Below are 20,044 nucleotides of genomic sequence, written 5' to 3'. Positions count from 1 at the left end.
CACATTAATATTTAGCTGTTATTACACTTTTTTAACCAAAGTTGAAACAATGCGGAATTTGTTGTGGGACATCACTGAACATCCCTGCAACAGACACTATAATTTCATAAATTTTCGGGAGTTGGCGGCGCTATACGTAGTCTGCAAAGTGGCGTCTGTGGCGGAGGTGCGTTCCAAGCAGAGAGCTCTCGTTGAGTTTCTTATGGCGGGCCGGCCGAAGTGGCCGTGCGGTTAAAGGCGCTGCAGCCTGGAACCGCAAGACCGCTACGGTCGCAGGTTCGAATCCTGCCTCGGGCATGGATGTTTGTGATGTCCTTAGGTTAGTTAGGTTTAAATAGTTCTAAGTTCTAGGGGACTAATGACCTCAGCAGTTGAGTCACATAGTGCTCAGAGCCATTTGAACCATTTTATTATGGCGGAAAACCAGAGCATCGCAGTTATTCATAGACGCTTGTAGAACGTGTACGGAGGCCTAACAGTGAACAAAAATACGGTGAGTCGTTGGGCGAGGCATCTGTCATCATTGCAACAATGTCGTGCAAACCGGTCCGATCTCCCGCGTGCCGGCCGGCAGCACCCAGCTGTGACTCATGCACTGTTGGAACGTGCGGACACTCTCATTCTAATCGGCGGATCACAATCGTACACCTCGTTCCCCAACTGGACGTCTCTGTTGGTAGTGTTGACTCAGTCGTCCATCAGTTGGAGTACTCGAAGGTGGGTTCCTCGCCACATAACAGAAGACCGTCAAGATCTGCGAAGGACCAACAGTACGGAACTGCTTGCGTGTTACGAGGCTGATTGTGACTTTTTTTTCTAGCATCGTCATAAGCGATGAAGCTTCGAACCAGAAGCAAAACGACAATCCATAGAGTGGCGCCACACCAGCTCTCCCCCGAAGTAAACGTTCGAAGCTGCACGCTCAGCCGTTAAAGCCATTCTGGAACTTTGAAGGTGTTATGTCCTCCATCATGGTACAACGATCGACTCGGAAGTGTATTGTGCTATCCTCAGGAAACTGAATAAACGACTTCAGCGTGCTCGTAGTCACAAAAATGCAGACGAACTTGCCTTTCTCTATGAGAACGCAAGGCCCCACACAAGTCGGAATACCCGAGAGGAGCTCACAAAACTTCATTGGACTGTTCACCCTCGTCCACCCTACAGCCCTGGTCTCGCACCATCCGACTTCGATCTGTTTTGGCCAATGAAAGATGCACTCCACGGGAAGCAGTCCGTTGATGACGGGAAGTTCTTGATGCAGTAAGACGTTGGCCGCAACGTCGACCAGTAGAGTGGTACCACGCGGGCATGCAGGCCCTCCCAGTAAGGCGGCGCAAGGCCGTCGCATTGAACGGAGTTTATGGTGAAAAATAGCATTTTATAACCAAAAAAGTGGGGAATAATATAGTATATTGGAATCCTGAATTAAACCAATCTGCTTTTAGAAAAAAAAGAGCAAAGTATAAGTAAATATTTACATTTGAACAAGTGTGTAATATCAAAGCACAGCGCAATTTCCAGTTCGTTTACGTGGTGTTCTTGGTTTGTATGGAGAACGTATCAAATTTGAATTACTGGATATTTAAATGGTGACCCGTTCAACTACGTTGCATAATACTTATTTTGGTACAAGAAGCGCACTACTTGATTTGATCATTTATTACGTAGGTCAATGGGTTCAGCTTTAGCGTTTGCAGAATGATACCATGACGGCGAAGTGACACTTTCGTCAGTCGGCCACGCATCCGGAGCGCAGTCAACACCAGGGCTCGTTCAGGGAACTCCACCCGTTGGTAGTCTGCGCCCAGCCCTGGAAAGGCTTACGAAGATTGTTCTCGCCGTTGCGTTATGCTCCGTTCCGCCCCCAGAACAAACGAAGAGCCAACCGGGCTTGTAAACACACAACACAAGACTAAGGAACTGAGAAACGAGATGGTCTGGCACTTCTTTGGGAATACCGTACCCGCAAAGGCAAGAGAAGACTCCGCGAAACATCCAGTGAAACAACGCCATCCTATCTAACATGCCAGTCAACATTCCTTGCAGACGGAGAGATGGAGACTTCAGTCGGCAACAGTTGAAGGAAACGGTCGAGACAGCCTCTCACGTTGGTGTCAGATATTACAGAGAGATGCATTCTGAGATAGAACAGTAGGCTCTATTACTACTGTGGGAAACCCAGCAGACAATCTACATTGCTGCTGGCCGGGATGGTTGCAGGTCAGATCCATTTCCACATAACAGTCTTCAACAGGTTCGGTTTATTAGTTCCGCAAGGAGATGGCGACACTAGAGAAAGAACGAATGAGAGAAGTGTCATAACAGAAGTAACACAAACAACAGTACTATAGTCGGATAACTGGTAGTAGTTTTGTGCTGAACTCCTTTTTCATCTTTTTCTTTCTTTTCTGGTATTTTGTGGCTTATGTAGCAAGAAGTAAAAAACATAACGTATTAAATACAAATATATGTGCTTATGGCCTTACAATAATTATTGAACGCCCCTCGTAATTTGTGTTAATCACATTTGTATACAAGAATTAGTGCACCTAATCGTAGAAAGTTGTAGTAACTAAAATTGAAGATTATATACTCTGGGTGAGGTAATGTAACCACAGTACATCACAACTGCTTTTATTGCCGTTTGAGTTATCAGTGATGACAATGGTTAAATTGGCGATAGTTGTCCTTTACAAAATTACTGAATCACTTATTCTTAAGTGAACACCTGACATCTTCCACCACGAGCTAATATTTAAAAACATTGATATACATATTCTGTTAATGAATATCGTAGGGTTGTTTCCTCGAGTGTTACTTGTTAATTCTTTTAGTACAAACTGGACATCGCCAACCAGACTTGCTTAATGCATACAGTTACAAATCATTGTGTGGGAAGTATGTCAACGTTGTACTACTCGTAGCTTTCACGCTGCATGTGTAAGGCAGCGGCGTCTCCAGGCGGCGGGTGTTCCTTGTGTTTGGCGAGGTTCAGGTGGGAGTGTATCACGCGTGCAGCAGAATGACTCTGATCATCATTGCTTACACTCAGGACCAAAGTCATTGTCTTCAGCACACATCAGAGCTTCACACATCAGACGTGGCAGCCAGGTGTTCCCAGTAAGTCTTGCTTCCCTGGCATTCCGAAAAATTCTCCAGTGATGTGCTCTTACTTTTGATTGCCCAGTCTCGGTTTTCAACCCCATCACTCTAATTATTTGCTAATAACTTTCGTTGCTCCTGGGTTACGCCGTTTCATTTTCACTGTCAAAACGTTCCTTCTGAAAGCATTTGCACAGTTTGCCTAATTTTCCGCTGTCCCTTGCAGGATTTGTAAACCTTTGTGACCTCACAAGGTCATAAAGCCGTGGAGTTCGGGGACAGAGTTCTGTCTCAACACTGTGGCCGACCCCGCTCATCGACAGCAACGTGAGCCTCCTCTCACAACTTCAGTAGCGCTCGGGGAGGCTTGGGTGACTAGCATTCTGTCCAAATAACGGAACATAAGTGGAGCAGTAGGAGGGACATTAGGAATATAAACAACATGAGAAACAAGGTTAAAGTCTTACAAACAAAATCACAGAATATGAGAGGAAATGGGAAACTTGTCTGAATAGAGACGGCGACAGCGACGAGTCCCCGACTGATCAACCTGGTAACGTCAAAGAATTATTTGAGTAAATGTTCACTGGTTAGAAACTGGATTGTCTTGTACCAGAAAGAAAAATTTGAAATTACCTATACTTTAAACTCTCTGACAAATTAAATCTATTATTTACTTATTTATTCCTCATAATTTCAGCCTGTTATTTCGATAGCGAAAATAGGCCATAAGCACATATATTTGTATTTAATACGTTATGTTTTTTACTTCTTGCTATATAAGCCACAAAATACCAGAAAAGAAAGAAAAGGATGAAAAAGGAGTTCAGCACAAAACTACTACCAGTTACCCGACTATAGTACTGCTGTTTGTATTACTTCTGTTATGACACTTCTCTCATTCGTTCTTTCTCTAGTGTCGCCATCTCCTTGCGGAACTAATAAACCGAACCTGCTGAAGATTGTTATGTGGAAATGGATCTGACCTGCAACTATCCCGGCCAGCAGCAATGTAGATTGTCTGCTGGGTTTCCCACAGTAGTAATAGAGCCTATTGTTCTATCTCAGAATGCATCTCTCTGTAATATCTGACACCAACGTGAAAGGCTGTCTCGACCGTTTCCTTCAACTGTTGCCGACTGAAGTCTCCATCTCTCCGTCTGCAAGGAATGTTGACTGGCATGTTAGATAGGATGGCGTTGTTTCACTGGATGTTTCGCGGAGTCTTCTCTTGCCTTTGCGGGCACGGTATTCCCAAAGAAGTGCCAGACCATCTCGTTTCTCAGTTCCTTAGTCTTGTGTTGTGTGTTTACAAGCCCGGTTGGCTCTTCGTTTGTTCTGGGAGCGGAACGGAGCATAACGCAACGGCGTTTCCAGGGCTGGGCGCAGACTACCAACGGGTGGAGTTCCCTGAACGGGCCCTGGTGTTGACTGCGCTCCGGATGCGTGGCCGACTGTCGAAAGTGTCACTTCGCCGTCGTGGTATCATTCTGCAAACGCTAAAGCTGAACCCATTGACCTACGTAATAAATGATCAAATCAAGTAGTGCGCTTCTTGTGCCAAAATAAGTATTATGCAACGTAATTGAACGGGTCACCATTTAAATATGCAGTAATTCAAATTTGATACGTTCTCCATACAAACCAAGAACACCACGTAAACGAACTGGAAATTGCGCTGTACTTTGATATGACACACTTGTTCAAATGTAAATATTTACTTATACTTTGATCTTTTAATAGGTGTGCTTGACGGCACCATATCATGTTTCCATTATTATTTAGTGCAATATCTATGTAAGAGTGTTTTGTAAGGTCGGAAAGTGGCCAGTTTGGTGAGGGGATCATTTCAATTCGTTTAGTTTTAGAAAAAAAACAATGTATTTTCGATAATGATCATTTTAACGAAAATTTGTAAGAAGTTATAAACACGTCGAACGTGGTATGGTTTCCGTAAATGCTAAATAGGCTGCGCTGCTGCGTCTCGTAGTCTTTGCCCATGGCCTTTAGCGGGCAGTTACTCGGTTAGTGTTGACAGAAGCTGATGCGTCTAGATAGCTTTCGACACGAGTTGAACTTACTTTTTAGAGGCTATCCAGCCTCACTGTTTCAGCACTATGAAATTTTACAGGTAATAGAATTGTGAGCAAGCCTTGGAGGCTTTTGACATTTTCACGGTGCTTTCAGGCGTTGTATATTTGCGCTACTGGAAGGATTTAATTTTGGACGAATTTGTATCGTGATGAACTTTAGCTCATGGTGAAGCAGCATCACTGATGTACTTTAATATTACCGAATAGTTGGGACTTGGACTTTGGATTTGCTTCCAAGGTAGCTGATTTAACTGAGGTATCTGTTAAATGTTAATATTTTCTTTACTTCACGTCTATGGCCACAAATTTTCGTGTCATCAGACTACCGGTTTGGGTCTATAATGACCATCTCCAGATCTGTTTTATAAAAACATAATACAGTAGAAGAAGAATGGGTAGCTTTAAGGGATGAAGTAGTGAAGGCAGCAGAGGATCAAGTAGGTAAAAAGACAAGGGCTAGTAGAAATCCTTGGGTAACAGAAGAAATATTGAATTTAATTGATGAAAGGAGAAAATATAAAAATGCAGTAAGTGAAACAGGCAAAAAGGAATACAAACGTCTCAAAAATGAGATCGACAGGAAGTGCAAAATGGCTAAGCAGGGATGGCTAGAGGACAAATGTAAGGATTTAGAGGCCTATCTCACTGGGGGTAAGATAGATACCGCCTACAGGAAAATTAAAGAGACCTTTGGAGATAAGAGAACCACTTGTATGAATATCAAGAGCTCAGATGGAAACCCAGTTCTAAGCAAAGAAGGGAAAGCAGAAAGGTGGAAGGAGTATATAGAGGGTCTATACAAGGGCGATGTACTTGAGGACAATATTATGGAAATGGAAGAGGATGTAGATGAAGATGAAATGGGAGATATGATACTGCGTGAAGAGTTTGACAGAGCACTGAAAGACCTGAGTCGAAACAAGGCCCCCGGAGTAGACAATATTCCATTGGAACTACTGACGGCCTTGGGAGAGCCAGTCCTGACAAAACTCTACCATCTGGTGAGCAAGATGTATGAAACAGGCGAAATACCCTCAGACTTCAAGAAGAATATAATAATTCCAATCCCAAAGAAAGCAGGTGTTGACAGATGTGAAAATTACCGAACTATCAGCTTAATAAGTCACAGCTGCAAAATACTAACACGAATTCTTTACAGACGAATGGAAAAACTAGTAGAAGCCGACCTCGGGGAAGATCAGTTTGGATTCCGTAGAAACACTGGAACACGTGAGGCAATACTGACCTTACGACTTATCTTAGAAGAAAGATTAAGGAAAGGCAAACCTACGTTTCTAGCATTTGTAGACTTAGAGAAAGCTTTTGACAATGTTGACTGGAATACTCTCTTTCAAATTCTAAAGGTGGCAGGGGTAAAATACAGGGAGCGAAAGGCTATTTACAATTTGTACAGAAACCAGATGGCAGTTATAAGAGTCGAGGGACATGAAAGGGAAGCAGTGGTTGGGAAGGGAGTAAGACAGGGTTGTAGCCTCTCCCAGATGTTGTTCAATCTGTATAATGAGCAAGCAGTAAAGGAAACAAAAGAAAAATTCGGAGTAGGTATTAAAATTCATGGAGAAGAAATAAAAACTTTGAGGTTCGCCGATGACATTGTAATTCTGTCAGAGACAGCAAAGGACTTGGAAGAGCAGTTGAATGGAATGGACAGTGTCTTGAACGGAGGATATAAGATGAACATCAACAAAAGCAAAACAAGGATAATGGAATGTAGTCTAATTAAGTCGGGCGATGCTGAGGGAATTAGATTAGGAAATGAGACACTTAAAGTAGTAAAGGAGTTTTGCTATTTGGGGAGCAAAATAACTGATGATGGTCGAAGTAGAGAGGATATAAAATGTAGGCTGGCAATGGCAAGGAAAGCGTTTCTGAAGAAGAGAAATTTGTTAACATCCAGTATTGATTTAAGTGTCAGGAAGTCATTTCTGAAAGTATTCGTATGGAGTGTAGCCATGTATGGAAGTGAAACATGGACGATAAATAGTTTGGACAAGAAGAGAATAGAAGCTTTCGAAATGTGGTGCTACAGAAGAATGCTGAAGATTAGATGGGTAGATCACATAACTAATGAGGAAGTATTGAATAGGATTGGGGAGAAGAGAAGTTTGTGGCACAACTTGACCAGAAGAAGGGATCGGTTGGTAGGACATGTTCTGAGGCATCAAGGGATCACCAATTTAGTATTAGAGGGCAGCGTGGAGGGTAAAAATCGTAGAGGGAGACCAAGAGATGAATACACTAAGCAGATTCAGAAGGATGTAGGTTGCAGTAGGTACTGGGAGATGAAAAAGCTTGCACAGGATAGAGTAGCATGGAGAGCTGCATCAAACCAGTCTCAGGACTGAAGACCACAACAACAACAACATCCTAATACACTGGCATCGTGACCATAGACGTGAAGCAAAGGAAATTTATTCTACTTTCGGGTCACTGTTCAATTCGCGACCATGTTGCAGCTTGGGTTAAATGTTATTCGATATCTTCACCGTTCTTAGCTAAAAGGTTAATTCATTAATTCGATTTGGAAACCAACCCGCATTTAATGACTTTATGTGAAGTTGGAGCTGTTATTAGAGCAGAGTGACGGCGTGGAGGAACCTCCCGCATGATTCTAGAGCCACACTTTGCTGTGAAGTTCGTTCATTATCCCGGACTCTAATAAATCCTAGAACCAGTTTGACAACAATGACGCAACACGACGTGATAAATTTCTCAACTTGGGGAGAAGGTCGGCTTACAATGCGTAAATTTTAGCCCACAACTTTCTAGGTTATCGTTTTACTCTGTGAATACTCCGCTGAATCTCGGACGGCCGCTGAGTACTCATTCTGACGCAGCTGTTTGTGTCTGGTGTTGCAGAAACAAGCGATGCTGGTTCGCCAACTGGAGGAGGAGCTACGGATGCGAATGCGCAACCCGAGCATCGAGATGCAGCAGCAGATGGAGGTGCTGTACGCCGAGAACGAACACCTGACCCGCGAGATCGCCATCCTCAGGGAGACCATCAAGGTAAGAGCTCCCTGTTCATCCCCACTGCCCTGCCGGCCAGCTGTCTCCATTCTGTAAAATATAATGCCTGACTTAAAACCCATTTCCTTTTAAGTATTTTGACTGTGATAGTTTAACAGTAGAATAGATAGAATATTTTTGGTGTTGGGCATTGGTCAAGTGAGAAATGTAGTACCTCTGAAAAAGGAACTGTTATTTGATGCGAACATCTTCAAAAAAAGCAAAATCATTTTACCCTCATGCCATTTGCGAAAGCGATTAAAGAACTACGTCATTATAAAATGGTAGCTAGAGTCCACAATTCTGGGGAGACAAGGGAGGAAATATAGCTGCAGGAAAGATAATTTCTCAAAAACAGGTTGGGATTAACAAAACAAAGAGATGACATTGCGGTTTGCAACATGTACGGAAGCGTGTGGTAAACAACCACATGGAAATAATAGAACATTTTTCATAGCAGCATGCATACTTTGATAGACCAAAGTTCCATTAATGACACAACTAGCAATCATTGTTACAGCAGCTACCATTCACAATTATGGCATTCAGTCACCATCTACATTCTATTACTATTCGACTTCTCGGCGGTTTTGCAGGTGTGGGTAGCTGGGGCTCTGAAGCTCTTCGTCCTTTTGTTCCCTTCGAGGACTGTTGTTAGAACTAACTCAGCAAGATTACGCTAAAATGTAAACTTTCAGTTCTACTGGGCTACTACAAATTCATTCGTTTTCAGAGCTCTACATTTACTAAACTATTATATCTACAAGCATGACTGAGGCATGAACAGAACTGTAAACTCCAGTTTTGCGTTTTGGGTCTTACAAATATTCTATGAGCGCCCTCTGGTCACACGAAACACGTCGCAGCGGTAGTTCCATATCTTGTGTACCAACATCCTGTCAGTAGTCACCAGAGCAGCACTGATGCATTGTCTCAGCTATTCCACTGTTCTTGGCATTGGGGTTACGTAAAGACAGTCCTTAATGTACCTTCAAACGAAAAAGTCACAAGGCGTTAGCAGGTGACCGGGCGGCGAGGGAACCTCATCACCTTCACCACTAACCCTTGCAGAAGTTTGTAGTTCAGGTAGTAACGACCACTCACGCTCCAATAAGGGTGTGACCCGTCTTGTTGGAAGACGCAATTCTGGGAATCAGCCGTCAGTTGTGGAAAAAAACCCCAACCGCAATACATCAAGGTAAGAAAAAATTGGTTCAAATGGCTCTGAGCACTATGGGACTTAACAGCTGAGGTCATCAGTCCCCTAGAACTTACAACTACTTAAACCTAACTAAGCTAAGAACTTCACACACATTCATGCCCGAGGCAGGATTCGAACCTGCGACCGTAGCGGTCGCGCGGTTCCAAACTGAAGCGCCTAGAACCGCTCGGCCACCACGTCCGGCATCATCAAGGTAAGAGCTACCCGTCACATTCTTCTCACAGAAGGAAAACGGCCCTTACATCTTCGTCTGAGACATGGCACAGAAAACAACCAGTGTCCCTAAATTGTCGATACCAACGCATATTGCTCCGTTTAGATGGCGGTTCTATTCCATAAGTCCTTCTGAATGCACGCTGAAATATTGTAACAGATGAATATCTCACATATTCCAACGCACAAAAACTCTTTGCTTGTTTTGTCGCCATTTTGTCACGGCACTGCACTCATAACGCCAACAGGTAGGCGCAATACAAACTCAGTACGTTTATGGTTCTGTTCACGCATCGATTATATTTGAACTTATAAAACTTTGGAAAACAAAGAGCTTTGAAGAATAATGAATCATTTATAGTAGCCCTGTCTTTTCCACTGAAAATATCGTTATTTTCGTTGTAACACCAATGTTATAGTTATCAGTAGCAGGGCCATGGGGGAATTTGGCCTATTTTATTTACATTTGTGACATCACGAGAGTCGGTCAATGCCCTACCTTATCGGTTACGTCAATCACAACCCAAGAAGCCACATATAATTTCTTAGAAAACTGGTCCCCATTATAACGAAACAGCCTATTACAGCCTAGTATTTCAGTGGCCATTAACACGAAACAACTAAACACAGTGTAGATGCCATGTTCAAAAGTACCCGAATTTTATGCGCCATACTCAGACGAATTTATAAAAAAATTACATAAAGGGTGAAACCTGCAGTGTTTACATATCTGAAATGCGTTGACTTTGCCATCAGCAAATCACACACACACATTAACCAGCTCTTGTGAACGTCCACAGTTTGATCTCTGTTCAAACCAAATGGCTCCAAGCACTATGGGACTTAACATCTGAGGTCTTCAGTCCCCTAGACTTAGAACTATTTAAACCTAACTAATCTAAGGACATCACACACATCCATACCTGAGGCAGGATTCGAACCTGCGACCGTAGCAGCAGCGCGGTTCCGGACTGAAGCGCCTAGATCCGCTCGGTCACAGCGGCCGCCTTGATCTCTGTACCACACTTTACGTGAAACAGAATGGACCCTCATATTATATATTTCCATGACTGAATTCTACGAAACACATAGTGCTTGCCAAGTGTTGCAATGTCAATTCTACATCGAAAATACCTGCTGAGTATTCATCAGCAACACAATATTTCTGTCAACGTTATTTCCACATATTATCAAAAAATGTTTATGTCAGTTGTTACAGTGGTATTTCCACATCTAAAATATCTGTCGAAATACGTAAAACGTTTTGGCATTTCGATCGTAGGCTTACTTGAGGCTACATTGCTTGTAGTACAAAGATTGAACTATGAGCACGTGACATTTTGACACGTATTTCAATAATGCATTGCCTCCCAAAGAATCATTTTAGAAGGAACTGTTCTACACTAGAAAAATGTAATTGATGATATGGCGTACCTAATATTATTTTTTATTTAGGTTTGACCTAAGCCTAATCGAGGTTGTGTTCAAAACGAAGTTTCGAGGAGGGCTGCGATATTTACCGAATGGAACTATGGCGCCAAAGCCTTTATTTCTATAACAAATTACTAAACAATAACAAAATATAATCGTAATGCTGCAAAATGCAAGATGTAAACGCACAGTATAGCCAAAGACAAAGGAACTGACCGGCCATTTTTGGAGGTAAGAATGCGTGTTGATGATGTCTTAATTGTGTTGTATACTTAAACTACATATTTTTATAATATGCAAGGAGACCTTCAGAATGCATGGTGTACAAATGTAAACATGACCAAAGACAATAGTGGAACAAGGTTACACACACGAGCTGTTTTTTTTATTGACCAATAAAATAATGTACTGTGACTGGCTGTTTCAATACACGACCAGTTTAATGCTGTCATGACGTAATGTATTCCACCAATGAAATGTCACATCATACAGTGAAGGTCAGTGAGCACATGACATCATGATGAAGTCATAGTACAGTGTGTGCAGTTTGTTACATCATGGATGAGGTACTGACCTACAAATCTGACTTAACGAATCTCACTAAGCGTTTTGCTTGATAGTTCCGATAATTCTCAACTTACCGACTAATCACTTTTGCTTGTCGAAATAAGTGACAATTACCCATAACAAGTCCTAACCTGCTTAGTCGAAGACATAGAGGGCAGTTTATTATAATTTTGTTCCACCGTGATGATGTTTGGGGCAATTTTGTTGTAACATTACGATATGTCGGAATAGTTTCTTACACTGTTCAGCAGAGGAAATTTGGTTCAACTTCATGTAACAAGAGTGATGCATCGAAGATTTTGTTACACGAAAATTGTAACATGAGAGTGAGTAGTTGCAGTTTAGGTGTAAAAGTGGTCTTATTTAGTAGCTGATTGTTTGAAATACTGTTCTAGAGAGGCTTGGCACCATAGATCCGGTCAGTACCTCTTGCAGCATTACTTGTAAGTTCGTTTCGTACATAACGTTCAGTAGGCTTACTTCAAATGTGAATAAAAAGCAATATTAGGCTGTTAATAACATCGAGTATATTTTCGAGTGTAGAACATGATGCGCTATCTTTGTGCTACCTAAAATGGTGCTTTGTAGGGTGAAACAAGACTGAAAATTTTATAAAAATGACAAGTGATGACAGATTGTTATACGAGGTACCAATAATATAGCTTTGACAAATTTTAGATGTAGAGATACCATTGTAACCCCTCACAAGTATCATCTGCAGTTATAGGCTTGGGCACATTAATTTTGCTGTTGTACTATTTATGCCAAACCCTATATGCCAACTGTCTCTTTAGCACGTTATCTTTTAGCCACATGTGTTTAGGGGTGAAAATAGCTTTGGAGCTCTTACTCTAAGTGTTCACGATCATGTTTTACGCATCAGTTGTGTGTGTGTGTGTGTGTGTGTGTGTGTGTGTGTGTGTAAAATACATTGTGAATCTGTATAAGGATCGTAGAACAAATTTGAAGTGGAAAATAAATAATGTGAGGTCCTGTTGCGACAGTTGCTTTTGAGCACAGCAATGCTGGCGTTTCTGGGAGTACATAGTGATTGGCACTTTCATTTTAATGGACTATAAAGTACTGAGATGTGACTGGAGGGAAGGGATGGAGAAGGGAGTGGAGTGGGAGAGATTACAAAGCACAACTGAGCTAATTCTGCTGTCCTAGATTTTTGAACTTTTTAAATTGTTTGAGAATATTTAATTTCTTTTTTTATTTTTCAACCATCTTCCATTTTTAATTTTCCCCAACACCGTCTTGCATTTTTAAATTTCCCACCAGCATCATCTTCGATATTTCTATTTCTCAGGGTCCACCATCTTGGACTTTTGAATTTTTTGCTGCCACCAGCGACTGCAGTGTTGACTACCAGCACAAACTTGAACTGTGGACTCGAACATACAGATTAGATTAGATTATTACTTGTTCCATTGATCATGAATACGACACTTCGTAATGATGTGGAACGTGTCAGGTTAATAAAAGGTGTCAATACAAGATATTACATTACACAAAATATTGCATGACACTTAATATTTCTTTTTTTGGGTGGGGGGTGGGGAAATTACCCACTTACTATATTCAAAAATTCATCTAATGAGTAGAAGGAGTTGCCATTAAGAAATTCTTTTAATTTCCTTTTAAATTCTATGTGGCTATCTGTCAGACTTTTGATGCTATTAGGTAAGTGACCAAAGACTTTTGTGGGAGCATAATTTACGCCCTTTTGAGCCAAAGTTAGATTTAACCTTGAGTAGTGAAGATCATCCTTTCTCCTAGTGTTGTGTAGCCATGTACACTGCTATTACTTTTGAATTCGTTCGGATTGTTAATAACAAATTTCATAAGTGAATATATATATTGTATTCTGATTACACGCTTTTGTGCAATGAACACTCTTTTACTCAATGATGAGTTACCCCAGAATATGATGCCATACGAAAGCAGAGAATGAAAATAGGCGTGGTAAGCTAATTTACTCAGATGTATATCGCCAAAATTTGCAATGACTCTAATAGCATAAGTAGCTGAACTCAAACTTTTCAGCAGATCCTCAGTGTGTTTTTTCCAGTTCAACCCCTCATCAATGCATACACCTCGAAATTTTGTATATTCTACCTTAGCTGCCGATTTCTGATCGAAGTCTATATTTATTAATGGGGTCATTCCATTTACTGTGTGGAACTGTATATACTGTGCTTTGTCAAAGTTTAATGACAGCCCATTTGCAGAGAACCACTTAATGATTTTCTGAAAAACATCGTTTACAATTTCATCAGTTAATTCATGTCTGCTGGGTGTGATAGCTATACTTGTATCATCGGCAAAAAGTACCAGCTTTGCATCTTCGTGAATATAGAATGGCAAGTCATTAATATATATTAAGAACAGCAGAGGACCCAAGACCGAACCTTGCGGCACCCCATTCTTGATTGTTCCCCAGTTTGAGAAATCACCAGTCTTTTTGCATATTATGTGAACTGCTTATTTCAACTTTCTGCACTATTCCAGTTAGGTATGATTTAAACAGTTTGAGCACTGTCCCATTCATACCACAGTACTTGCGCTTTTCTAGAAGTATTCCATGATTTACACAATCAAAAGCCTTTGAGAGATCACAAAAAAATCCCAACGGGTGACTTCCAGTTACTCAGAGCATTTAACATTTCATTAGTGAAAGTATATATAGCATTTTCCGTTGAAAAACCTTTCTGGAAACCAAACTGGCATTTTGTTAAAACTTTATTTTTACAAAGGTGTGAAACTTCTGTACAATACATTACTTTTTCAAGAATTTTGGATAAGGCAGTCAGAAGAGAGATTGGGCGATAGATGTTGACATCAGATGTATCCCCTTTTTTATGCAGTGGTTTAACAATGGCATACTTCAGTCTATCTGGGAAAATACCCTGCTTCAGAGAGCTATTACATATGTGTCTAAGAATCCCACTTATTTCTTGGGAGCAACCTTTTATTATCCTGCTGGAAATGCCATCAATTCCATGTGAGCTTTTATTCTTGAGAGAGTATATTATCTTCCTAATTTCAGAAGGAGAGGTGGTTGGAATTTCAATTGTATCAAATGGTGTGGGTAAGGCCTCTTCCACTAACTGCCTTGCTTCTTGTAATGAACATTTAGATCCTATTTTCTCTACAACATTTAAAAAATGATTACTCAAAATGTTTTCGACTTCCGGCTTGTTTTTTGTCAAGTTTCCTTTCTCTTTGATGGTAATGCCGTCATCCTGTACTCTTGGTTGCTCTGCCTCCCTTGTAATAATATTCCAAATTGTTTTGATTTTGTTATCAGAGGTATTAATCTCAGACATGAGATATATGCTACTACCACCACGTCAAGGAATGAGTTGTACCTTCTTGGATTGCGAAGTCATAGGTAAGGGGAGGATGTGGCTTGTCATGTGATGACGATGAGGACGTCGATGATGAACGATGACAATCATGACATCATAGATAAGGGAATGTGGCTTGTGACTCATGGGCAAGGACGTACCTCCTCACATGACGTTACAGATGTAAACAAAATGGGCCCAACCCCACTATAACTCCACTACTGTTATCCAAATTAAGTTTCTGTCTTGCAGCGCATGTGGGAATAGCACTTGTTTCATTCACGTAGTTTTGTAAGTGTGAGCTATGATGAGAATGCGAGTTCCTAACCGTAGAAGTATGAGCTCCAAGACATAATATCGTCACTGTTCACTTCACTAATTCCCTGTTTTGCACACGTGGTACCTTAGGATGCCCACTGTGACACCTTTCCTTACATTCTACTGGCAGTCTGGGATTTTGTTCGCTAGGTCGTCAGTTGCACATAATTTTTAGGGTTCTCTTAAAGCTGTATAAATATTGGGTGCAAACTGTCTATTCTGTCTAGATGTGTTAAATAATGCACGGTGAAAGACAATGTGTTCTGGTGTTCCTTTGCTCCGTCTTTCTGCCTGAGTTTGCGTAGTTCCAAGACGACTGGTACGCACGTAAACTGGGGCATTTCGTTGAACATTCCAAGACAATGACAGACTGTACTATGTAAAATGTCGAATGATTTTCGTAAAATTGGACATGTCGCCCTTATCCTATATTCCCATGCAAGTGTGTAGTTGAACATGTGCAAGAGACGGTAATGGAGGGATTGCCTATCTAGAATTCCGGCAACTTGGGCCATGAATATGAGTGTTCTCTAAGGAAAGGACAGGAACGCATCCAACACACTTATTCGATGGTACGTTATTCGGAAGACCCTATTACACTTTACGCTGCTTGTGGCGTTCTTCTCCAGGTCGTTATGTAGTCGCAGATCTATGTAAAGCTAAATTTTACAGGATGCCTTAAATGCAGGAAAAAATCTATTTCTATGACTGTATTGAATAAATACCTTGTGTAAAATACACGCATTAATTACAAATAGAGCGCGCTGCTCTTTTATAGTCGACCCAACTAAACTTCAGTTACTGTTTTAAAATACGTAATCATAAATAATTAATAAATCTCAGTTACGTGAATATGAGCATTGTGTTTCACTGTATTCGTTGTAGTTAACAGTTGCCTACTTGAGCTGCATTGATAAATGAACTGTAATATAATATTAAAAAGAAACGAAATTTTATTTATGTATGAGTTCCTCTTTCGCAACGTGTCACGTGTGTTTTATGGCAACTGTTCTCGTTGCTGCCCTCTTCCCCTGTCGGTTTGCAGTGAAATAATATTTTTCAGTGAGTGATAATGAACAAGGCAGTTCTTTTCATTAATTGAAAATAGTCATCTGTGAAATATGAAATATTTCTAATTTCATAGTTAAAAATCTCTATGGTTTTCATTAAAGAATCCTGTGGTGGAAGTGGATGTGCTTTTCTTTTGCTTTACTTTCAGCGAAATTGTTTAGTTGATATCTTGGCAGATACTACAAGCTAAATTAAAAAAAAGAGAGAATTACGTGTTTTCTGTCAATAACAGATTGATTCTGTTTTCTCAGAATCGTTACACCAAGATTCTGTCGAACTGTATGTTTCCTAAAATAAAAACTATGCCAAATGCTCCTCAAAATTGGTGATAGTTTTTTATGCAAAGACAGCGATGTAGTCTACTTACACGACATAAAGTAACATTTAAAAAAAATTAAAATACGAAACAGACAGATACACTTTACGCGGGTAACAGGTGCAGGGCGAATGTATCATTAATGGACAAGGGGACATTGTAGAGATGGGTTCTCAGAAATAAATATCTCTGAAATCAACGGCAAGGCTTGCAGCGAATGGTGGATGGTGTCTGAAAGCAATTTACGAACTACAGTCTGTCTTGCTCCTGATCACTTCACTACGCCGGAATTTAGATAAGCTGGAATGAATGTAGGCATTAGTGTTATTATTACGAGCCCCGAGGAATCTGCTTTGTGGATTTGGAGTACCAACGAAACTGGGAGAGAAATACACTCAACAGTCGGATATGCTAAATAAAAAAATTAAAATTTTTTTGTAGACGAGATTTGAAAAACCACCCAATGTGTTAACCTACCAGAAAGTTTGGACGCAGTCACACTCGTTTTTCTTTCATTTATACACTCAACAGTCGGATATGCTAAATAAAAAATTAAAATTTTTTTGTAGACGAGATTTGAGAAACCACCCAATGTGTTAACCTACCAGAAAGTTTGGACGCAGTCACACTCATTTTTCTTTCATTTATACAAAAAAATTAAAAGTGTTTGCCGATGTTAATTGGGTGCATCCCAAGGACAGATTTAATCATTAAATAGAAAGATTATCTTCTTTCTTGCACAGTGACGTCCTTGATTTGCGTCCTGCGAGACTTATTTTTTTTAGTGTACCTGTCGAGTGCGCGCCTTGTTCGTTTTGATAGTGATACAGAGACAGTGAGAGAGAAATGATATGGGCCCGCATCTCGTGGTCGTGCGGTAGCGTTCTCGCTTCCCACGCCCGGGTTCCCGGGTTCGATTCCCGGCGGGGTCAGGGATTTTCTCTGCCTCGTGATGGCTGGGTGTTGCGTGCTGTCCTTAGGTTAGTTAGGTTTAAGTAGTTCTAAGTTCTAGGGGACTGATGACCATAGATGTTAAGTCCCATAGTGCTCAGAGCCATTTTTTAGAAATGATAGGGCGAAATGCGATGGCGGGGCCATAGTCTACTCTGCTCATCTCTCCTTAACTATGCAATGAGGTGGCAAAAGTGTTGGGGTACCTCATGATATCCTTTCGCCCGGAGTAGTGGAGCAACTCAACGAGACAAGGACTCAATAAGTCGTTGGAAGTCCCACGCAGAAATGTTGAGCCATGCTGCCTCTGTAACTGTCCACAATTACGAAAGCGTTGCCGGTGCAGGATTTTATGTCCCATGAATGTTCGATGGGATTCATGTCGGCCTATTTGGCTGGCTAAATCATTCGCTCGAATTGTCCAGAATGTTACTCGAACCGGTGACATGGTCCATTGTCGTCCACAAATATTCCATCGTTGTTTCGGAACATGAAGTCCATGAAAGGCTGCAAATGATCTCGAAGTAGCCGGACGTAGCCATTTCCAGTCAATGATCGGTTCAATTGGAACAGGGAACCCAGTCGATTTCATGTAAACACAGCCCGCACCATTGGGCCCGTGGCTTCCTGGGGTCTGCGCCACACTCCAACCTTACTATCAGCTCGTACCAACTGAAATCGCGACTCATCTAACCAGGCCACGGTTTTCCAGTCGTGACCTATATGGTCACGAGCCCAGGAGAGGCGCTGTAGATGACGCCGCGCTGTTCGCAAAGGCACTTGCAGCGGTCGTCTGCTGCCGTAGCCCATTAACTCCAAATTTCGCCGCACTGTCCTAACGGATACGTTCGTAGTACGTCCCACATTGATTTCTGCGGTCATTTCACGCCGTGTTGCGTGTCTGCTAACACTGACAGTTCTACACAAAGGCCGCCGCTGTCGGTCGTGAAGTGAAGGCCGTCGGCCACAGCATTGTGCCTGATAGGAGGAAATGCCTGAAATTTGGCATTCTCGGCAAACGCTTTATAGTCACGGTCTCGGAATATTGAATTCCGAAACGCTTTCTGAAACGTAATGTCCCATACACGTCTAGCTCGAATTACCATTCCACGTTCAGTCTGTTAATTGTCGTCGCGCGGCCATAGTCACGTCGCGATCCTCTTCACATGAATCACGTGAGTGCAAATGACCGCTCCACCAGTGCACTGCCCTCTTATAGGTTGGCTGGTTGTTTTGGGGAAGGAGACCAGACAGCGTGGTCATCGGTCTCATCGGATTAGGGAAGGAAGTCGGCCGTGCCCTTTCAGAGGAACCATCCCGGCATTTGCCTGGAATGATTTAGGGAAATCACGGAAAACCTAAATCAGGATGGCCGGACGCGGGATTGAACCGTCGTCCTCCCGAATGCGAGTCGCCCTTTTATACCACCGCCATTTGTATATGTGCATACCGCTACCCCACGACTTTTGTCACCTCACTGTAAGTGCTTCAGCCAGACGGCTCAGCAAGCTCGTGATGGAGCTGGGGAGGGACTATGCTATATAATTTTAGCACGCAGCAGCATGGGAGGCTGCGAGGAGCAGCACGGCGGCCGTCTCTTTCCGGCCAGTTTCGCGCACGTTTCGGTGGCTGTTATAAGGGCTGCATAATTTCACTGGTAAATTTTACGAATGGTGGCGCTGCAGAGTGCCACCCGTAGCGGAGAGACGGCTGCCATTTCCGCTTCCCCCCTCGCCGCCTAACCGGTACTTATAGCGCGCAAAGGCGCTTACCGGAGATACAGCGACGAGAGCCAACTTGTGACGTCGGCCTCCCCCGCCTGGGGGAGCAATATAAAGGGGATTACAAAGAGGGAAAAGGGGGCAGGGGAGGGGAGGCAAATCATTTCTGGCTCCGGTGACGCGGCCAAGGCCACCGGCGGGCGAGACGGCGAGTCTGAGCCGCGGACAAAAGTCGCCCAAGGGAAACAGACCAGCAACAGGCAGGCACGCCAGGGTCGGCGAACAGTCTCAGTATAAGATGAGGAAAACAGCAGATCCTCGGTGTTACAAACACTCAGGGGAAGGAAGGTCAGAACTCGTCGGGTTGTAACGTTACAGACCGCATGACGGACTGAATCTGAGAGGCCCGATGATATTTGTTTGGCGGCCAGTTGTCAGGCAGACGGTGACAGGAGGGCAGAGCATCTGGCAAGCCACGAGGCCCACAGCGGTCATCCGAGTTTCCACAGGTACAAAGAGGGGTGTTTTCTGGCGACGTGGGCAACGTACAAGCGAATTCCAGGATTGCGTGGTGTCCGTTCTGTCCGAAAAGTCGGGACAAGTCAAGCTGAGAGATGTTACGCAGTTAAATAAACGGTAGGCGTGTGAAACCG

At 42.3% G+C, this 20,044-nt stretch overlaps 1 protein-coding gene across 1 annotated transcript in view; it reads left to right on the top strand.

Annotated features, from left to right (window-relative positions):
- Positions 1-20,044, top strand: part of LOC124616150 (trichohyalin-like) — a 470,869-nt gene that overhangs the window by 134,318 nt on the left and 316,507 nt on the right. Inside the window, exon 2 of the mRNA XM_047144429.1 lies at positions 8,079-8,228. Within this exon, the coding sequence (XP_047000385.1) occupies positions 8,088-8,228 (141 nt within the window). The 5' untranslated portion in view covers positions 8,079-8,087. The remainder of the gene's footprint in view (positions 1-8,078; positions 8,229-20,044) is intronic.

Source organism: Schistocerca americana, chromosome 5 (genome assembly GCF_021461395.2).
Source record: "Schistocerca americana isolate TAMUIC-IGC-003095 chromosome 5, iqSchAmer2.1, whole genome shotgun sequence".
Lineage (NCBI taxonomy): Eukaryota > Metazoa > Arthropoda > Insecta > Orthoptera > Acrididae > Schistocerca > Schistocerca americana.
The sequence above is the reverse complement of the archived record's forward strand: the minus strand, read 5'-3'. Positions and strand labels throughout refer to the sequence as shown.